General features: G+C 47.1%; 2 protein-coding genes and 1 long non-coding RNA gene across 7 annotated transcripts; 2 read left to right on the top strand and 1 right to left on the bottom strand.

Annotated features, from left to right (window-relative positions):
- Window positions 1-83: 83 nt before the first annotated feature.
- Window positions 84-14,575, top strand: LOC308229876. The gene is made up of 4 exons (XR_013958479.1): window positions 84-196; window positions 7,961-8,032; window positions 13,106-13,228; window positions 14,436-14,575. It is a non-coding gene; the product is annotated as an uncharacterized lncRNA (long non-coding RNA).
- On the bottom strand, window positions 11,299-17,597 carry TMEM38A (transmembrane protein 38A; the record flags this gene model as incomplete). Of its 4 annotated transcripts, none has more annotated exons than XR_013958478.1 (7): window positions 11,299-11,461; window positions 12,909-13,262; window positions 13,568-13,685; window positions 13,785-13,872; window positions 14,469-14,653; window positions 15,184-15,340; window positions 17,336-17,597. XR_013958478.1 is itself a non-coding variant. In XM_080634192.1 (7 exons), the coding sequence occupies 6 exons, from the start codon at window positions 15,698-15,700 to the stop codon at window positions 13,041-13,043; spliced, it is 837 nt and encodes a 278-aa protein (XP_080490318.1). In that variant the 3' UTR covers window positions 11,299-13,040. The 4 variants fall into 4 exon arrangements, 3 of the variants coding, with proteins under 3 accessions (XP_080490318.1, XP_080490316.1, XP_080490317.1); XM_080634192.1 differs by lacking the exon at window positions 17,336-17,597 and adding exons at window positions 15,634-15,787; window positions 16,159-17,325 and having other exon boundaries at window positions 11,299-13,262; XM_080634190.1 differs by having other exon boundaries at window positions 11,299-13,262.
- Window positions 17,496-19,735, top strand: SMIM7 (small integral membrane protein 7; the record flags this gene model as incomplete). 2 transcript variants are annotated; one of them, XM_080634193.1, is made up of 5 exons in its annotated part: window positions 17,541-17,671; window positions 17,754-17,795; window positions 17,885-17,937; window positions 18,555-18,645; window positions 19,096-19,735. In XM_080634193.1, the coding sequence occupies exons 1-5, from the start codon at window positions 17,646-17,648 to the stop codon at window positions 19,109-19,111; spliced, it is 228 nt and encodes a 75-aa protein (XP_080490319.1). In that variant the 5' UTR covers window positions 17,541-17,645. The 2 variants fall into 2 exon arrangements, with proteins under 2 accessions (XP_080490320.1, XP_080490319.1); XM_080634194.1 differs by lacking the exon at window positions 19,096-19,735 and having other exon boundaries at window positions 17,496-17,671; window positions 18,555-18,649.
- Window positions 19,736-19,914: the final 179 nt, after the last annotated feature.

Raw genomic sequence — 19,914 nt, 5'->3', positions numbered from 1 at the left:
GAGCGCGCCCCCCCCCTCCCCTTCCCTACCCTACCCCCGCCGTCAGCGCGTGCGGAGCGCGCCTGCGTCATTGCGCACGGCGCCGCGGCCCGGCCCGGCCCGGCCCGGAACCTTCGCGGCCGCCGTGGGCGCCGCCCGGGCAACGCGCGCTGCTTCCGGCCGTTCAACCGCCATGGCGGGAGCCGCGCCTCCGAGGGTGAGCGGCCTGCGAGGGGGAATCACCGGGGGTCGGGCGGGATGAACGCGTTCCGGGTTGAGGGCTGCCTCCTGCATCCCCGGTGCCCGTGTGCGGGGAACCGGGAAGGGGCGAACCCAGGTGGGGCCTGCTGCGCTTGGCGGGACGCGCCGAGCTCCAGAGCCAGCTCCGGTGTAGCGGGATAAACTGGGGGGTTTAGGGTCGGTGGGTGTTACTGAGGTACGTGACGGCAGCAGTGTTGTGCCGGGGTATCCATGGGCTGAATGACCGCAGCGAGCGAGCTCTCAGCAGTGTTTAATGTTGGAATTCTAAGACACTAAGGCAAAAGGGTAGAAAGAGGAGTCCCCAGGCTCAACCCTGGGTATTTGTGCTGGTTTAGCCTTATCTCTGCTTTTTACACCATTGAGCAGATTTGAGAGCGCTTGCTGGTGTGAATGAGGCTCCCAGAGGAGTTTCCTTGGTTGTACTGTTGCTTGCTTGAGTTTTCCCTGTCTGTTTTCCTGGATTTTACCACGATGGATGTCGCTTGGACGGGGTGGGGCTGATCCTGGGACAGTGACACTTCTCACAAATGATATAACCAACTTCTGTTGCTGCAACAAACCCATCTGCGGTTAGCACCGTGCTGGTGGTGGTTGTGTGTGCACCCTGTACAGCCAGCAAGGCACCTGCAGAAACCCAGCCATAAAGCAGCTCAGAACAGAGCATTTACTGTGGCCCAGAACTGGAGTTTAAACGTGTCACTTCGCTTGTCACCAGGCAACCTGAACTCTGTAAAACCAGGTCATGTGAAGAGCAAGGAGAGGGGTAAGAACTGAGGTGCTGCTTGTTCCTCCTTAGATCATGATAGAGGATTTGCATAACAGAAGCTTGCAGAAACCTTTCTTGCTTTGCGGTTAAACTTGGTGCTGATACTTGAACCTAGAATATGTTTCTCTGCTATGAGCTGGGATACTCTGACTGTAGTCTTGCATTTGCAAGCTCCAGTCACAATGCTGATGTGCTACCTCTAGGTTTGGTGTTTTCACCTCTGTTCCGATGCATGCTGTTGCTGTATGGCATGTTTCCCTTCTTAAAACACGAAGGATGCTACACGCCTGTTTCCTTGTTGTTGCTAGCATTTCACAATTACTCACCACTTGCAACATCTCAGACTAACGGGCTGATCCTGCAACCCAGTATACAAATACTTACTGTCTTTTGAGATGCAAGCACAGCAAATGCCTTTCAGAAGAGCTGTGGGCTGAGAGTGGATGGTCAGGGTTAGATTGTTATGCTGGTAAATGCAGGTTGAAGTGAAGCTGCTTTAGAGTATTCAGTGGTTATTCAGTGCTTAAGAATAGAGGCGATACATGAAGATTTTTACTAGAGTGATCCTGGGAGGAAGATGGGAGGTGTCACAAAATAAAGCCCCTGGCTTGTGAAGTGCTCTATAGCTGTGCAGGAAAGAGAACCCAGTATGACTGTACAAAAGCCATCTGTGGAAAGGAGTAGCTCAGTCCATGGTGTGTTGTTAGGTGAAGGAGACACAGCATTGACACCTTGATAGTGTATCTAGATGTAAGGATGCTTTAAAATACAGCAGCCTTCCAGTGTCTAAAGGGGCTACAGGAAACCTGGAGAGGGGCTTTGGGCAAGGGGCTGTAGGGACAGGCCAAGGGGAATGGCTTGAACCTGCCAGAGGGGAGACTGAGCTGAGCTCTTAGGCAGAAGCTCTTCCCTGTGAGGGTGCTGAGGCGCTGGCCCAGGGTGCCCAGAGAAGCTGTGGCTGCCCCATCCCTGGCAGTGTTCAAGGCCAGGTTGGACACAGGGGCTTGGAGTGATCTGCTCTAGTGGAAGGTGTCCCTGCCCGTGGCAGGGGTTGGAACTGGATGAGCTTTAAGGTCCCTTCCAACACCAACCAGTCTGTGGTTTTATGATAATCAGACCTCGATGCTGAGGATAGCTTGCTGCGTGTTGTTTTAACCAGATGTGCACGGGATTTGGGTATTCTTTCTTATTCCTGGGAATCCTGTCAGGTGGATCCTCCCTGGCAGCTCAAGGCAGTAACTGACTGTTGACACTCTCTTACCACTATAGTACCTTAGAATAGCACATCTCATGTTCCTGCTGACAGAACTCCAAGTCCCAGAGACACTGCAGGGAATCTTCACATCCGCTGAGTGCTCGCTGTTCTCCGTGGCTGCTTTCCAAAGAGGAGATCTGGCTTCTGTGACCTTCCAAAGGAAACACTTGGGAGTGAGGGCAGTCATAAAGGAGTAAGTCCTCACTAGTTGTGCCATAGAGGACTCTGTAACCTGCAAGGGCAGCACTCTGGAAATCAGAGTGCCAGGGATCTCAGTTTTAAGGGTGTAAATGTTGATCACTTGGCATGGATCTGCAGGGATAATATCCAGCATGAGGACTAAATCATCATATGCTATGGCAAGCTGCTTTTCCTGCTTGTTGATTGCTGTGTCCGTGACTGGTTTCGGTGACTCTGGAAGTGGGATGCATGCACACAAAGGGGAGAGGCTGTTCCTGATAGCACAGACAGGAAAGAGGCATTTTGAGGTTGTTACTGTGCTGTGTTTCCCCAGCTGGAACCCCCCTGTACTGTCTGAACCCTAGGGTCTGTGCCCAGAGGAAGATTAGGTTCCCTCAGACATATCTAGGTCAGTGTGCGCTTTTGTTGTCCTGACAACAAAATGACCCACTTTATCCTCATTTGTTAAAGCCAAAGCGAATGGGGCTGGTGCCTGACTGAGCACAAAGGCAAATAGACCTTGAGGAATCCTGCCTTTGTGCAAGCTCACAGGCAAAACCTGATTTCTACAGAAACAGATGTTCTCTCCTCCTTGCTCTGTTTATTTACCATGTTTCTTGGATCTCATTGGTAACAGATGGATGATTAGGTATATTTTGGAGCTGTATCTGTCCCCACAACTAATCCTACCTTTAAGGAACCTGATGAGTGTTGTGTGTAGGGCCCCATAAGGTGGCTGGGGAAATCCACACGGTGGCATGAGAACAGGATGAGGACAGACCTTGCACCAGATCAGGCACTGCTGGCAGAGCCTCCCCATTACCTCTGGGGAAGCAGGCACGAAGAAGAAAACACTTTTCCTCTGGTGGAAGTGTCTTGAGGGCAATCAGGCATAACTTGCACAAATATTTAATTAGTGATTTATTTACCTGTGGCTTCACTTATGCCCCCTGGGGTTGTGTGTTTATTCTCTTTGTTCAGCAGCTTTCTCTTTCTAAACCCAAAACAAGCTGAGGAAGCAACCTGGCACTTCTGCAGGTGTCTCAGCCTCCTCTCCCCTTCTGCAAGGCTTAAAGTTCTGGGTGTGGGTTTCTGTCAGGGGCTTTTACCAAAGTGCTTCAAGGAAGCTGAGGTGGGTTGTGCCGTGGGGAGCTTTCAGGGGTTAGGAGTGATTGGAGGGATTTGAATAGGGCAGAAGCATAGAAGAGACATCAGCCTGCAGTGTGACACCCTGCTTTGTCCCTGGTGGGTGCTATGGCATTTTCATTTCTGGTTCTTTCCATGGGGAATTTGTATTTATTCCTTAGCTACTGAGGAATAAACCTCCGCAGTACTGATGTATTATGCAGGAAGTAAGCTTGGAACAAGAGCTTCTTGCCTTATGTGTTTCTCCATCTGCCTCTTATATCTGCTAGTTAGTACATACAATATTCTGCTCTGAAGAGCCTCTGTGTTCAGGGCTGGACTCTGTGTGTGTGTGCCTGCCAGGGCTCCTTTTGTCTTCTAGGGACTACCAGCAGTTGCTGACATCTCAGCCCCATCAGCTAGCTGATTCCTGAAGCTGCTCGCGCAGGCTGATTTCTTTTGAACACTACCTTTACTTTGTCCAGTGGACTTTCTGAGTGTGTGTGGCCTGCTCTGCACGTCTCACTTTAGCCATAGGGACTGGGTAAGCACTGGGGTGGTAGCACTTACAAAGGTGGAACCAGCCAAAGTTTCTGACAGGCTTCAGTTTCCTCTAGAGAGAGTTGTGTGTTTCTGTGATCAGGGTCTACAAGCTCAGAAATACCCCATCTCAAGTCAATTGCCTGCAGTAAAATATAGTTATAAAGGTTCTCCTTACCTTAACTACTCCTGAAGTATATCCAGAGCAATTTATACATGGAACTTGTTTTACAATCGAATATAGAAACAAAAGGATGATGTAAACCCTCAAGTCCAGGTGCTTGAGGATGAATAGCCACCTAACTCTGCATTGAAATCCATACAACTCAAGCATACAAAATACGTTATCCAAAAGTTGTAGGAAATCAGTACAGCGGTATTTGACTCTGAGGAGGCTTCTAAGCAGATAGAAAACCTATGAGCATTTGGGTGGGTTTTTTTCCTCCATCACACGTATTTTGATGACCTTTGGACAGGATAGAACAGGAAAGGAGTTGATTTACCTCCAAAGTTTCCATATCTGTGCAGGCTTGTGCCCACATTACTGCATTGCCCTTGTTTCAAGGTTCTGTTCTGGCTTGTCACACTCTGGTTTTATTTGCTAATATGAAAACTCTGGATCTGGAAATTTTGGCTTGCATAGTTCTAGAATGCAATACAGCAGCATTGATCCAGAAACATGTATTTCTTGCCTCTTGCTGTGGCAAATCCTCCATCCTATTTTAAGAGCACTCAGCCACGCTGCTTGCTATCTCAGCAGTGATAAATACCCGCAATAAAAGGCAATTCTATCCACAGGGAATCTTTTCATACAGAGTTAAGTCTGTGAAATTTTTATGGCCTCTTCCCCTGCTGTGCTTTTTTCCAAGAGAGATTGCCACTTTCTGGAAGAATCTTTGTGATAGCTTTTAAGTGACATATTCACTGAGTTAAATCAACAGGCGAGGTAAATTGAAGATAAATTCAGAAGACAAAGCAAATAGGAAGAAAAGGGCAAGTATGCACACAAACACTAACACGAGTGCTCGTTCCCAGCACCCACGTGCACTGCTCACTGATACATAGGTCTTGTGTTCATAGATACTTTCCACACCTGCACAATTAAAAGGCACGGGGAGCAAAAAGGGCATTTTACTCCTTACATGTTTTTATCATATGAGTTTATAATTTTTTCAGAACTGGAATATTCTCTTCCCAAAAGTATGTAAACATTTATGGCACTACATAATCATGGGACAAAGCAGTACAAGGGGGGATGCTAAAATCAGGATGGGGAATGGCTCTATCTACCGCTTTCCTTGGGACTGTTCTAAGTGAAAAGTGATCACTAATGAAGTCTGTGCCAGTGTCAGATGAGGAAAGAGCTCCCTTGGGTTAGGAATTATCGTGTCTGCAGTGCTGTCCAGCAGGGAGCAAGCACTCTCACCGTAATACCCCTGGAATAATTCATTAGCTCTCTCCAAGGTTGCAGTAGTTATGGGAAGCCCTTATGCCACTTTACACGCCAGCCCACATGAATTCCAAACCCTACAGGGAGAGAGTGGGTTTAACTTAGAACCTTGTCTTTCGGTGAAAGTCCAGTCCCATGGCGCATCCTCCATCCCACAACTATTCCTGGACGTACAGGAGGTCTACCACAACTTGGACAGGTGCTGTAGGCAGAACCCTTACCACTGCATGCCTACTAATTTCACCTTGTCTGCAGTTCTTGTGCATTCCTTCCAGAAACTGCAGCTCTGGTTGTGTAAATGCTGACCTGTCTGCTGGAATGCTGGAACAAACGGTGTATGCATCATCTTACATCCTACCAGAGGAGATGCTGCAGTGTTTCCTTTCTTTGGAAGGCACTTTCTGTGGAATCAGAGCCTATTGAGCCCATGTTTTCTTATTTAAAATGGAGACAGAGTGAATGCTTTTCAGAAGAAAGGGAAACTGAGTTTTGTAATTCCTGAAAATCTGAGTCATTGCTACCCACTGCCAGTTACCACTTTAGGAGCTCGGTCTGGCAACTGTGTCCCGGTGGGCAGAGGAAGTGGGAAATGTTTGGATATTGTCCAAGGAGAGAAGTTCTTCACAAATATTTCTTGCTGCTACAGTGGTGGATTGCAATCAAATGTGCTTTGCCCAGGGTTTTAAGAAAGCCTTCAAACTTTGCTGTCTTGGTACAGGCTGTCACTGCACCAAGTTATTATTGCACAGTAGCGCCTGAGACTGATTTGGCTTCATTGCAAAAGCCTAAACTAGCATTCTGCTCTCTGACATGTTTGAAGTGCAAATTGGGTGTGACAGAATAAAGCTGTATCTAAACTGCAGCAGGTTATAGGCATCTTCACTTTCAAATGAAGCTCTGAGCTTACAGCCAAGCACAGTAGTCTCACCGCATTGTGGACTCTAGCAGAGAGTGCCTGATACATTCAGCAGCTTCAGGACTTTTCAGCTCATTTACCTGGAAAAACTGAGCTGATGAAGATTCGGACCAGGCTGCAGGGCTGGAAAGGAACCATCTTCCCCCAGCGAAGATCCTGGCATGTGTCTGGACTGAAGCTCATGCTGCTGTCCAGGCTCTCTGAGCTCTCCTCAGCAGAGACTGCTGGTTAGAGGGGAGATGGGTGAAGGCAGTGAAAATCCAATCCCATGGCACATCCTCCATCCCAAAACCAGGCTGTGGTGCCTCTCTCAAGCAAGCTGCCTTGCTCCCTCTTTTTTGAGGAAAGCTTAGGAAAATGTCAGCTGCTTTGAGAGGAACAGTAGGAAATGGTTGACTGTCTGCACTGAGACGCGTGAAACCTGGAGCGATCCATCTGTATTTGAAGAGGACGGATATCTCTATAGCAACCAGTGTGTGTCACTTGAGGAGTATCCCTTGGGTCTCTTTCTAAGGCACTAAATGTGCTCCCTCTCAGGTGCCGTACACCTGAGGTCCCTTTGATTACTGCTTTGCCTAGCTTAGAAATAATTGTCTCTGTATTTTACCATCATGCAAGTCGAATGGTGCTAGTATCATTTATGGTTGAGGTACTCTCAGCCATTTAAAGCAGGTTTATTTATAGCAGGGAATATGCCTATGCCCTGTCACTATTTGCCTTCTATGCAGCTGATTTGCTAAAAGGTGTTTAAACTGTGAACAATAAATACTTCCTCCTCTGTAATGATGTTTGGGCTTCGGTACCATCCCCAAAAGAGTTCAGTACTTGGGGTACCATCCCCAAAAGCCATGGGGAAAGATGGAAAAATTTAATGACAAAGAAACAAGAAATAGGTAGAAATCCAAAGGAGAGAAGACAAAAAGACTTCCCAAGGGATACTCCAGCTAGCAGTAGAACTCCAGTGACACAAGCTGTTTGGGCTTGCTCCTAGTTTTGTGTTGTATAGCGCAGGACAACACCCCTGACCCACTGCGAGGGCCAGTGTGTGCTGCTGCAGAGCTCACCCTCCTGTCAGTTGTTGAGCTCCAAAGCAGGAAACTGCCGCTCTCAACAGAGAACAAGTAGGAAAAGAGCATCTTTGTCCAGATGCCCTTGGAATTCGTAGGGAGAGAAGGTAACTGGTGCAGACATCTCTGCAGAGGCCCTGACAGAATGGGCATCTCCACCTCATGCTCACAGAGCTTTTCAGTGTCTCTTTTCCAGTATTCACAGCACATTACTATTCTCAGTTTGTTTCAAGATGTGTTTCTGTGCATGTTCAGCAGAGCTTTTCCCATAAGAAATGCCGCTGTCTCCATGCCCTGTGGAAACAGAGATGGTGCTCTACCAGCCAAGCAGATTCACTCATGCGGATCCACTGTCTGCTTCCCCATTTTCTCACAGGAGACCATCATCTATTATTTCTGTGGCTTTTTTTGCCTTTTACAGGAAACTGAAGTGAGCATTTCAGAGAAAACCAGTATCAGGCAGAGCAGCTGCTGGGGTTTTTCTGTCTCTCTGGTATGAAATGAGATTTAAGAGGCTGGTGTCTGTCTCTCTCTGTATCCCCTCTGTATCTCGCTGGCACACAGAGGAATAATCAAAGAAAACTTAGTAATCTGCATTTGTGGGCTCCTTTTGCAGACAATTCATGCTTAATCTCCAGTCATCTAGCCAAATAAGAAGAGATTAACCAACATCCTAATCTGTCATAAATCAAACAGGCAGGGGGACAGCACCTTACCTTAAGAGACAAACATCACAGAGATCCTACATTAGGCTTTAGCCTACATTATTCTAAACCTACTTTGAGCCAACGTTAGGGCTGTAAAGCCGTGGATTTCTAGAGTGTTCTTCAAGGCACTGCAATCTGCAATGTGCTCTCTGCACCTCACACTGCATCCACCCCTTGTTGTTGCTGATTACACCAATTCTTGTCATTAATGAAGCATAGAAAATTACCTCCCTCCCTGATTCAAGCACTTGGTTGCGGTGGGACAAGAACGTCTTTGCAGGGGAAGTCAGAATGTGCCAACTCGATTGAGAAGCACCCGGGGCTGGGATAGCTGGAAAAGCAGCAGCTTGGTTTCTGAGGAGCTTGGTGTAATTTACAAATCCAAACCAAACTAAATCAACCAACTCTTTTCCAGGGACATTCTGGATTCCCTCCGGCTATACAAATGCTCAAGCCTCTAAACATATCAGACCTGTTTTCCTGCATTCCACAGCTAGAGACTACGTGTAGCCTAAAGCTAAGATGAAATCACTATCTGACACTGATTCTTCCTAAAAGGTTACATTCAGGAGCTCTCTAAACAATTCCCTTCCCAAATTCTCTTTTGGAACAATAAGGAAACAGACAAGGATCATGATAGAAAATACTCTAAATTGTACTTTTTCTAGGGATAACGTGTAAGATGCAAATGCACAAGTGTGAAAGAAGAGAGACCAGACCCAAAGGTATTAATGAATGGTGATCTTGGCACCATCAGCATCTCCTTCTTGTCAGAGGTGCCGCCCCAGAGGTGAAGTGAGGAGCAGCTGTGACTCAGAGCAGGCTCTGGCATGATGGGGAACTTGTTTTCTCACTGTCTGTCTGTTCCATGAGCCACCAGCCCCTAGCAGCTTGCTCACAGGCTGCTGCCTTTACACCTTTACAGACCACACGAGAGGAGGATTCAACTCTTAGCTGGGAGGCAATTTTGTGGGTGTTTAGGAAGTAAGAACCACACTCTTGGTGTCTGATGACATCCAAACCTCTTTAATTGGTGTTTCCTTACAGTGGATGGACACACACGTCTCCTTGGGGCCAGTGGCAAAAGCATCCTAAAGAGGCAGATATCAGCCCGCTGTGTGTGGAGTGTTTGGCATCAGCAGCCTGTTTTCTCCATTGCTGATAGTTTGCCTTATCATTGTTTTGTCTTCCTAATAGAGATGGAAGAAGCTCCTACTAAATCCAGATGCCTTTGGGAGCTTTCTAGAGTATCTTTTATAGGTATTTATTCTGATTTCTTATTGTTTTGGCAAAGAAGCAAAATACCTTGGGAAAAAATCTTGGCTGCAGCAAAAAGCTGGGGGTCTAAAGAAGGACATGCCATGCTATTCCAGCCTTCCCTTCCGTATAATCGTGTCCTGTGTCTTGCAGTAGCCAGTTAGGTCCTTCATAGAACAGCACAAGGACTGTAGACAATTACAGCGAAGGACCCAAACGAAGATGTGCTGCTGCAAAATGCATAAAGCTGTAATTTTTAATGCTTCTGTGTGTCCTGTGTGCTACTTGGACTGACACTCTCAGCACCAATCTAGTGTTTTATATCTCTGAAGCAGCACACAGCCATGACAATAGGCTGCAGGAAGGAGATGCAGGTGTTTGGCACCTGATCACCTGGCAAGTGTTAGAAGGAACAAGTTCCCTATTGCTCAGGAGATAGCCAAGGTAACAACCATAGCATCGTAGAATGGGTTGGGATGGAAAGGATCTTAAGATCATCCAGTTCCAACCCCTTGCCATGGGCAGGGACCCCTCACACTAGACCATGTCACCCAGGGCTCTCTCTAACCTGGCCTTGAACACTGCCAGGGAAGGAGCATTTCCCTTCTGGGTCTTTCTGCTTATCTGGGTTATAGAATTTGGTTACTCTGGACAAAACGTGGAAGAATGTACATCCTGCCATTAATAGGAAAAGGAAAAGGGGAAAACGAGCACTGGTTGCTCTAGCTTGGCCCTGGATTGTGTTGGCTCTGCCCTTTCTCACATAAGCTCTTCAGTGCAGGAATTCTTTCCTTTGGCCTCCTTTTTTTTTACTTCAGTTCATTTACTATGAAGAATTAATGTTTTCTGTAAACTTCTCCTGTGGCTTTGGGGTTTTTCACACAAACACAGTAAGGGCTGGAGAGCTTTCCCTATCTGCGAAGCTGATCTGCAACGATGGAAAAGCCATGGACACTGCGTTTGGCTCTCTCTATGTAACAGAAAAGGGAAACCTTTCAGTCAGCAAGAAATGCTGAGAGCATCAAGTTCAACACTTTGCTTTTTCCATCAGGCAACCAGGGCCTCTTTGAGGATTAAACTTAGTGCTAAATTTAGCTGCCTCTCACTAGAGTTAGTATCAGAAGTTATCACATCAGAACATCTTTGGAGGGAATGACGTCTGTCCCATGGAAGTCTAAGCCCTGTACTACAGTGGGATTTGGAGCTGGCAACATTCTGCACAGCAGAAACTCTGGAGACATTGTAGGCTTTTTCAAAGCACTTGAGACACCTACGCTGCTCATCCTGCTCGTTTATTGTTCTCTCCAGGTCCTGAGCCCCATTTGGTGGTGACACTGGAGAGGAGAATGGTCAAACCACATGGAACATTCTTACGCCTTTTTTTTATGGCTTTATTTTAAGCATGTATAAGGCTTCCACTGAACTTTTCCATTGGTTGGGTCATACAAAGGCTTTAAGTCCCACACTCCAATGCAACTTCTGTTCTCAACTGTTCTGATCAAGTAAGGAGTATTAATAAACATTTGAAAAGAGTTCGATCTGGGAGGAGACAAGTGAAACCCTCAGAAAATAAACAGCCCTTTGCAGATCCTCATCTAGTGAGCCACATAGATTGACTGTGACACGTTTGCCTCATCACTCCCATCTCTGTGCCATAGAAGTGAGTTACTTCATCCCTTTAGGAAATGGCAAGCTACCATTTCATTCTGGTTGGAGAAGACTCTTAAGGAAGAAGTGTATGTACAGGTAAAGGAGCCCTGCAGAACGTTTCCTCAAGTGCCAGTGGACAGACAGAGTCACTTCACAGGTTTTATTAGTTGGCAGCTTTTATAAAACAAAATTCCTCTTAATCAGACATCTCATAAAGCAGTTCTAGTCTTGTGCATGCCAGTGAGACATCAGGTTTCAGGAGACCAGCAGAACCAGACAGTTGAGTTGTCAGGTGGAATTCCTGTTTTCTACAGGGAGAGAGAAACTCACAAAATTAAGGCACTGTCAAAACCCAGCCCCACAAATCAAAGAATAGAATGGAATCATTTCACCTTTGTCCTGGCTTCCAGCTGGTTGGATTTGTACTCAATTTTTTAATTAACCATCAATTTGCATTTTAACAGGGACACAAAAAACCTCAAACCTGCTTTTCTTCAATCCTATTTCTATTCCCAGTTGCAAAATGACAGCAGCAAAGCTTATTGCTAGGGATAGCACATGCTGCCTAACTGAAAGCTCAGTGCTCTGTCCCCACACGTGCTATTGTCACTGCAGTGATCCCAGCCCTTGGATGATGACACTTCTGAGAACAAAATCAGTGATAAGAACAGCTTAAACCTAGTCTAAAAGCCAGTATTCACTAAGCAGAACTGACAGGTTCCTCCCTGAACAAAGGAGGGCACAAGCTGTTTTCACAAACCAGTAGTTTGGCCAAAACGGACCTACAAGGGATAATCTGCATCTCCAGCAGTCCTTTAAAGCAGTTTCAATCAGCTGGTGTGGAATCCACTTCTTCAGCCTTTATATCTTCACTTAAGAAGATGTAAAGGGTGAAGAGCACACCAAAATCAGTGCTTCAGGCACAAACCAGTGTGTAGCTGTGGGCTTAGGACCACACTTAGAAATATCCAATTCTCTGTAGAAAGATGCACCATTTTAAAAAAGCCACATTCAGGTCCATGAATTAGGTGCCCTGGCAATTATAAATAAATAGTAATAAATACTTATTTACACTCACACCCCCTTCTTGTATCCCACAGGATTACAAACAAACCAGAAACGTGCTTAGTTCAGTATGATCAGGTTTGAGGTGGGACACACTTAACATGCAGCAAGGCTACATAACAGTTTAGAATACTAACAGTACCAGTACATAGCACTCGGAGCATTTCACAGCTTCAAAGCTCTTGCAAACACAGACTTAGGTAAGAAAGTGACAATGTTCTATCCATTGTCAGAGGGAAATTCAGTGGGAGAAACAGAGTTTGGCCAGGACACCAGAGTCAGTGTCCTTACCGCATCTGAAATGTCATATTAATTGGAGATATGGCAGATGTGGGAGCTAGGGAAAATCACATCAGGCTCATGTGAGACTCGTTGCATTTCATTGAGTATAAAATCCAATTTCCACATTGATTGCATCTAAGCAGTTTGTTCTTTTGGTAGACATTAAAAAGGTCGATGAGAACTCAAAGAGATGTAAGAGTTGCGGGAGCACTAACCATCACCTCCATTCATAAATAAACACAGTGAAAGATTTTACATCAGTTGGACGAGCTACATCCTAACTGCTGACAGCTTGAGAACTGGCACCCACTTATCATCCTGGCCCAAACCTACAAGTCCCTGACAATGTGATCAGAATAGAGAGACCGGCAGCAGCACAGAGAGCACAAATGAAATTCAGGGACCCGCCTGGCAGTATCCTGGCTTCCACCTCTCCTGCACTCTGAGAGAGAAGGATTGGAGGATAAAGGAGGTCACAGGTGGCTTAGAGACTCAGTTCTGGAAGAATTTTCCTGGCCTATTTACTGTGTGGTTGCTTCTTTATTCAGCTTTCTTGGCTTTCCGTTTTCTTGTGCCTTCATTTAGCTCTTCTTTTGACTTGGCAGGAGGCGGCGGAGGATGGGAAACCTCATGGGAGGCCCCATGATGATCATGATGGTGACTGCTGTGTCCACTGGAAATGGAGCCGAAGAAAACTGGACAGATGAAGTTTTCCAGCGGAGCAAAAGGTGAGGCGTGAGAGTGAGTTGCCGTCATGAAAACCTGCCATGCAAAAGTGAATACTCAGAGATCCCATACATCAGCTATGAAATATGAGCTAGGAAGGAGTGTTCCACTTAGACCAGGTAGAAGTCCCTATTGCTACATGACTCAGCTGTAGCACAAGGATTTTCTCCCATACTTCTGATAGGATGGAGAATTTAGACGCTAATTTCCTGAGCAAATTTCCTGGTATGTACAGCCAATGCCTTCAGTAGTGGCTTGGGAAGGTGGACACCTCCAGTTGAAGTGTGTACCCTTTCTCTGGTTCTGTCGATTTGTTAGCAGTAGGCCTGCTGTTAACTTACCTTGCAAACTATCATGAACATGGTGAAAAAGAAGATGAGGTTGGCTTCAGAGATAGGGAGCCAGTGAGTCTGTTGCAGAGTGAAGAGGACTGTGCCATACAGACTAGCCTTTGTAGGGCTAGAAGAGAAATAAGTTGTCTAGGTTTGCATCCAGTCCTGAATGGTTCTTAAAATGCCATTTTTAGGCTAACAGAGAGTTTACAGGCTACCTACTTACAAGGACATACGAAGAATTTCATTTGTTTCTGGCTTCCAGACCCCACGAAGCAGTTGCTCAAAGTTAGACATCAAAGCAACACCAGAACCTGTGAAACAGTGAAAATGAACAGCTAGAACTGCCACAGCAGAGGAGAGCTCTGCTGTCTTTCTAAATCCCCAAGGGATGACAACCTAAGGGGAACAAAAGGTTCATGATACTGTTCCCAAGTTAGCCTAAAACAACCGAGCAGGGCAAATGCTTTCTGGATGTGCCATAAAGTGTTACCTGATGAAAAAAGCATTTGCCTCTGTTGCATTTACTGATGGTCAAATGCTTGCTCCAAACACAAGCTAGAGGAAAACTGGGCTGTTCAGCATGATAGAACCCCCCCTGAAAAGATATATGTGAGGCCAGAGACAGTCAGACACATGAGAAAATAAGGAATTCCTGAATTCTACCCCCATATTTCATAGTGACTCCAGTTCTTCATGCCTCCAATAAAGTTAGATGATGACTCAGCTGACAACCATTCTGCAAGGATGAATAAATACCTGTGTTCTAGGGAACATGATTGATGGAAGCCAGCTGACCACATCCACTAACTGCTGGCCAGCACTGGGTGACTTGGTCACCTTCAGCACTCACAGATTCTCCTGTCCCTCCCCACAGGGCTGGGTGCGTTTAGGGTATCTCATCTTTCACCTTTGACCCATCCAATAGCCATCATAATGAACCAGCCGTGGTGGTAGTGGTGGTGAGCGTGGTGGACCCCAGCTGCAATCTTGCGAACTCTGACCACCTCCTTCATTGCCACAAAGATGAGCTTCACGGGCAGAAAGCTGACACACTTGTAGAAGAGGTTCATGGGACAGAAGAATATCAAATACCTGGAACAAAACCACAAAGAATTTGAGACCAACTTGTTTGTCCTGATTTGAGATGTGTAGAGAGGATTGATGAGGTGTACTGTAGTGTTAGCCTGAATTATGTCAGGGAGAAGGAAGTGCTGGTTCTGTCATGCAAGCCATATGCAGTGAGGAAATGAAACGTGGAGTAACTGTGGTTAATTTGTGCACATTTCACTAACATGATGAATAAAATGCCCCCAGATTTCCAGTGTGTGCCACTCCTCTACTATATGTGGTATCTGTAGTGTGTGCTGCTTCTGCGGTAGCTATAAATAGAAATGCCCGATGGCTGGACTGGACCCAACCTGTATTATCGAAGCAGCAGACTATCAGCCAGAGAAACTAGAAACTAGATCTAGGAATACAAAAGACTCAAAGACTCCCTCACCCCACCTCTTTCCTCACTTAATCCAAGGCAGGTTATAGACGTGTGTCACACAAACAGATGCGTTTGGATGCAGCCAGCAGCGTCGCACGCTTAATAAATGAGGTGGAGTGCAGAGACTCACCAGACTGCTGTGGCCAGGATGACACTGGAGTTATTACTAAAGTAATCAATAGGTGATTCTCCAAGTAACAGATCAGCAAGGATGTAGCTTCCAAAGCAGTGGAGCATAGCACACAGCCAGGAGGCAAAAGGGCTCTTGCGAGACATCTCCACAGCTCCTGTGAAGCAAATGCTAAATGAGAAAGTAGATCCAGCAAGTGAGCAGAAACTTCAAGACCTTCTAAGAAGGAGGCTTGTGGTGCATGTTCTCCAACAAAATAAGTCAAAGAAAAGTGCTTGTAAAATAAAATACGAAGATGTGTTTTGGGTGAAACCTGAGCAAGTACCAGATATTGTCAAGAGATACATGTGATTGCAGCTTGCAGGGCCCCCATGAGGTTTCAAGTGAACTGAGTCATTGGAAATGTATGATTTGACTACGAGTTTATCTCCTGGATTTGCTGCTACTTACTGCAATCAGAAAGAACAGTTTTCCCCTTGAAATCAATGTCTTTGTACAGTCTAAAAGTAAGATGCATGCTAGTACCATTCTCTCCATTGCTTCATCCTAGGTGCCCTCTAGAATTCATGAGCAATCTGTTCAGCTCTTTCATTCATAAGATAACCTGTAAAAATGGTACAGTAATTTTTCATTTTCATTTGAAAGAGGAGGATTTGAGGATTCTCCCCTCCTCCTGTACTAGTTTGGAAACACCCTCTAAAAATACAACTAGATATTAAACCAGTGTGACTATTTGGCAATACGTTATGTTCTTTTCCCACAAGCTTCTATTGATTTTTAATTCCTCCATTTGCGGCCACTTCTGTACTTCTTCAAGGAAGCCTCTCAAGAACATCAGTTCTGTAAGACTGTTTCATCACCTTAAACTGTTCTGGAGTCCATCGTGCACCATTTCAGATACCAAGCTCTGTTCAGTAAGCCAGTGACAGGCAATTAAAAGAAAGAATGCTAAAATGTTATGTCAGCATTACTGACCTTAATTAGCAGTATGTGAATCAGCATATGCTAAAACTATGACTGCTCAGCCTCTTCCATCCTCAAAGACATTTGATCCAGCTGAAAACACGGTGGAAACAAGACAGCTGCAACAGCCGTGATGTCAAGCTGGTTCTATAGGAACCTGTAGGCTTAATTTAGTTACACTTGTTTTTCTTTGGCTCCATAAAGCCACGGTGTCTCCAAGGAGGAACCAGGACACTACTGTCCTGACACTGATCTTCAGCAGAGGATTCGTGGGATGCATCTAGTGAAAACAACACCCCAGCTTTACCCAGTCCAAGCAGATTACAGGGCTTACATAGCTGTAAAAGCTATTTTCATAAGGGTTGCCTGTTAACTGCTCCCTTCAGGATTTAATGCTGGCATTAAGTGATCAGGCCTTGATAACCCAGCACTTGTGTTTACATGGAGCATCAACAGAACAGAATGCGGATAGTACAGCACAGAGATCTCACAACCAGAGGACTTAAAACCCCTACCAAAGGGTGTTGTTGGGGTTTTTCCTCCTCAGACATCAGGCAGTTACACTGAGACCATTCAAACCAGCCTGAAGAGTGCACACGCTATCAAAAACACATGGAGAAGACGACGGCATTTGGAAAAGAGCAAGGCACAGCAAGGCTGCAGCAGGGCAGAAAGCGAAAGCTCAGATTACGGCATGGTCTGGCAGGTGGAAAAACCCCAAGGGTTTACTGACAGCCTGCTTGTATATAAATAGGAGGAGATATTGCCACAGGAATAGAGAAGCCAAGCAAGTGGACACAGCCGTAAGGCTAAATCCTGGGGCAGCAGCAGAGAAGTGACTGAACTTGTGTAATTCAATGGGGTTGGAATCCAGTGTGAAATAAAAAACACGACTGATTTTCAAAAATCCCTCGTTCTTGGAGGTTTCTGCTTTAGATTTAGACACGCGGGGCACCTCGGAAGCAGCAGCACAAGGCCCCAGGGCCCGGCTGCGGTGACAGCACAGCCTGGGGGATACTTCATGCCCCAAACGTCAGGTTTATCCCTCGGGAAGCAGGGCAGGAGCGCTGCTGCTGCCCCCACCGCGCACCTACAGCCCCGTGTCACCCACCCCGGCCCGGGCCGGCCCTCCCGGACGGGGCCGTTGCCGCTCCTCCGGGAGCCTCCAAGGGCGCGGCGCCGCGCTCACCTGGCTCGTATTTGAGGTAGAGGACGGAGACGATGAAGTAAGCGGTGTCGAACAGCGGGAACACGGGCAGCGCCGCGAAGGCGGCCGCCAGCTCCCCGAGCGGCAGGGCCGCCGCCAGCTCCATGGCGCCCACCTCAGAGAGACGCCGCGGCCCCGCGTCCAACGGCGCTGCGGAGCAAGGCCGAGGCGCCGCTCGCTTCCCCGCCGCCACCGGCTGACGGTGTCCGGACGCGCAGCCTCCGCCCCGGTGCCACTCCTCCATCGAGCGGCAGCGCCCGCCCCTTCCGCTTCCGCCGCCGGAGCTGCCGCCATGATCGGGGACCTGCTGCTCTGCGGGTACCGGGCGCGGGGGGCCGGGCGCGGCCTGGCTGGGCCCGGTTGGGCCGCGCCTGACGCTCGGTCTCTGTCTCTCCCTTAGGACGCTGCTGGTGAACGCCGGGGCCGTGCTCAACTTCAGGCTGTGAGCGCAGAGGGAGGGAATAAGGGAGGGAGGTGGCGGTGCGGGGGGAGGCTGTCACCCTGCCTCAAACCCGCCCTTGCTCTCCGCAGGAGGAAGAGGGACACGGAGGGGTTCGGCGAGGAGTCGAGGGAACCCACGACCGGTAACGGAGGGGAAGCGGGCGAGGGGCCTGGGTGCGTCCCCCCCCCCCCATGGCGCCGCCTCCCTCGCCAGGGCTGGCTGTGTACAGGAGCGGGCGTTTCCCGAAGGGAATCCGTGATGCAAACGTTTTCGAGGCGCTAGAGTACAAGTTTAACCTTGTTTTCCTCGGATGTGAATTCCTCTGGGCCTGGAGTGCCTGGGTTATTAAACAACAACCGACATTTTTCCTTGGCAATGCTTCCATACAAATGTGCTGATCCCAACTTGGGGATTGGAGAGGAAACGTACAAATTACACATTTTTGTTTGCATTGTTGAGCACAGGTCCCTGTGCTCCAGAGGCAGCCCCGTTTGTGGGTTTTGATGTCAGAAGTCCCAGGGAGGCTGCAAACTCCAGCAAAGAGCTATCATTCCTTTGTAGTGTAACCCCTTTTTATCACTTAGTGTTCATTTTGCCACATGCCCTTACAGGGATGCACTGAACAGGGCACAGATCATTGATACAAAGCTTCCAGGTCTTTGTTTGCCTGACCTTATGCTGGGATTGCTGATGCTTTTCAGGTGGTGTTGAAAACCTGACCTGGCAGTGTCTCAGGTATTTGTCACTCTTGATTTTTAGGTGACAACATCAGAGAGTTCTTGCTGAGTCTCAGGTATTTCCGAATCTTCATTGCCCTCTGGAATATCTTCATGATGTTCTGTATGATTGTGTAAGTAACGCTGTGCAGCATCCTGCCATTCCTTTGGAGGAAGTCCCATATGCTGGGATTTTTCTTGCATATATATGTCTGTTTGAATCTCTTCCTCTGCCACTCTATTGTTCCATAATTGCTTTTCATTTCATGTATTTCACTCATTAAAGAGGTGGTGGTTGACCTCACAGCTTTTTACTAGTGCATGAAAACCTTCTCTGCAGCATGGAAGTCCTTTAGCCTTAGATACAGTGCTCCTTGTTGTGGGTTGCTTAGATAAAACACCATTTAGGTCAGCGTTTTGGGAAGGTTTTCATTTTGGGGTGGGGAGAGGAGGTAAATCCACCCAGTAATAGCATGGAATCAGCCTTGGGAAGAGTCTCTCAACAGGTTTTAGTCCCGATAGTTCAGTTTAGTTCAGTTGTAGCTGGTTCTCATCTCCTCTTTCTTTTCTGTCCCATCCGCTAGGTTATTTGGATCTTGAAGACCATCGCGAACCCATCTGTTGACTTGGAAGAGACTTTTGGCTGGGAACCACTTTTCTATGAAGTACAAGACGACGCTTTCCAAACACAGCCCTGGACCGTGGCCTGTGCGGCGGTGCGAGCTCCTGACGCGCTCACCCCCTCCAGCCCCTCCTGTAACACGGTGTGCGCTGTCTGCTTCCAGCCAGGGGCTGAGCCTTGAGGCCCCTGAGCCAAAACCTTCACAATTGTTTCAACTTTACTGAAATACAGAGAACTCGGAGTCGTTTTGCTCAGCTTAGAGCGTGCAGGGGGAGAACTGGAGGGTCCTGAAACCCTGCGGGGTCAGTGGATGTGTCTCCTGATGTCGCCCTTGCCTGTATCACTTTCAAGTCACGCTTCTCGCTATTCCAGTTCGGTTTGTTGGAGAAATAGAGAAGGCTGATTGAAAAAAATGGGATTCTCAACTTCCACTTTTGGGTTTTTTCCAACAAAATACTTTTTAAATTAAAATTTCAAAGTGAAGATTTGGTTTTTTTCTAAGCAAGGGATAAATAGCAAAATAATTCTGTAAGCCAATGTGAAGGCGTGAATTTTGGAATTATCTTGGATTTGGTTGAATAAAGTTGCTTTATTTAAGGGTATTTATGTGCTTGATGCCATCTTCATTCTATTACAGGAGAAATCTATTTTGTATTGGTGGGGTTTGGGAAACTTAACCCCCCTCCTCATCCTGTCTGGACTTTTGTGTTGGTTTTATTCGACTTAACAGTGTGCCAGCGCCTCAGCACCCTCAAGGGAAGAGCTCCTGCCTAAGAGCTCA

The sequence above is a fragment of the Psittacula echo genome (genome assembly GCF_963264785.1).
Source record: "Psittacula echo genome assembly, chromosome: 24".
Lineage (NCBI taxonomy): Eukaryota > Metazoa > Chordata > Aves > Psittaciformes > Psittacidae > Psittacula > Psittacula echo.
Note: the sequence above shows the minus strand (reverse complement) of the source record. Positions and strands in the feature narration are given on the sequence as shown.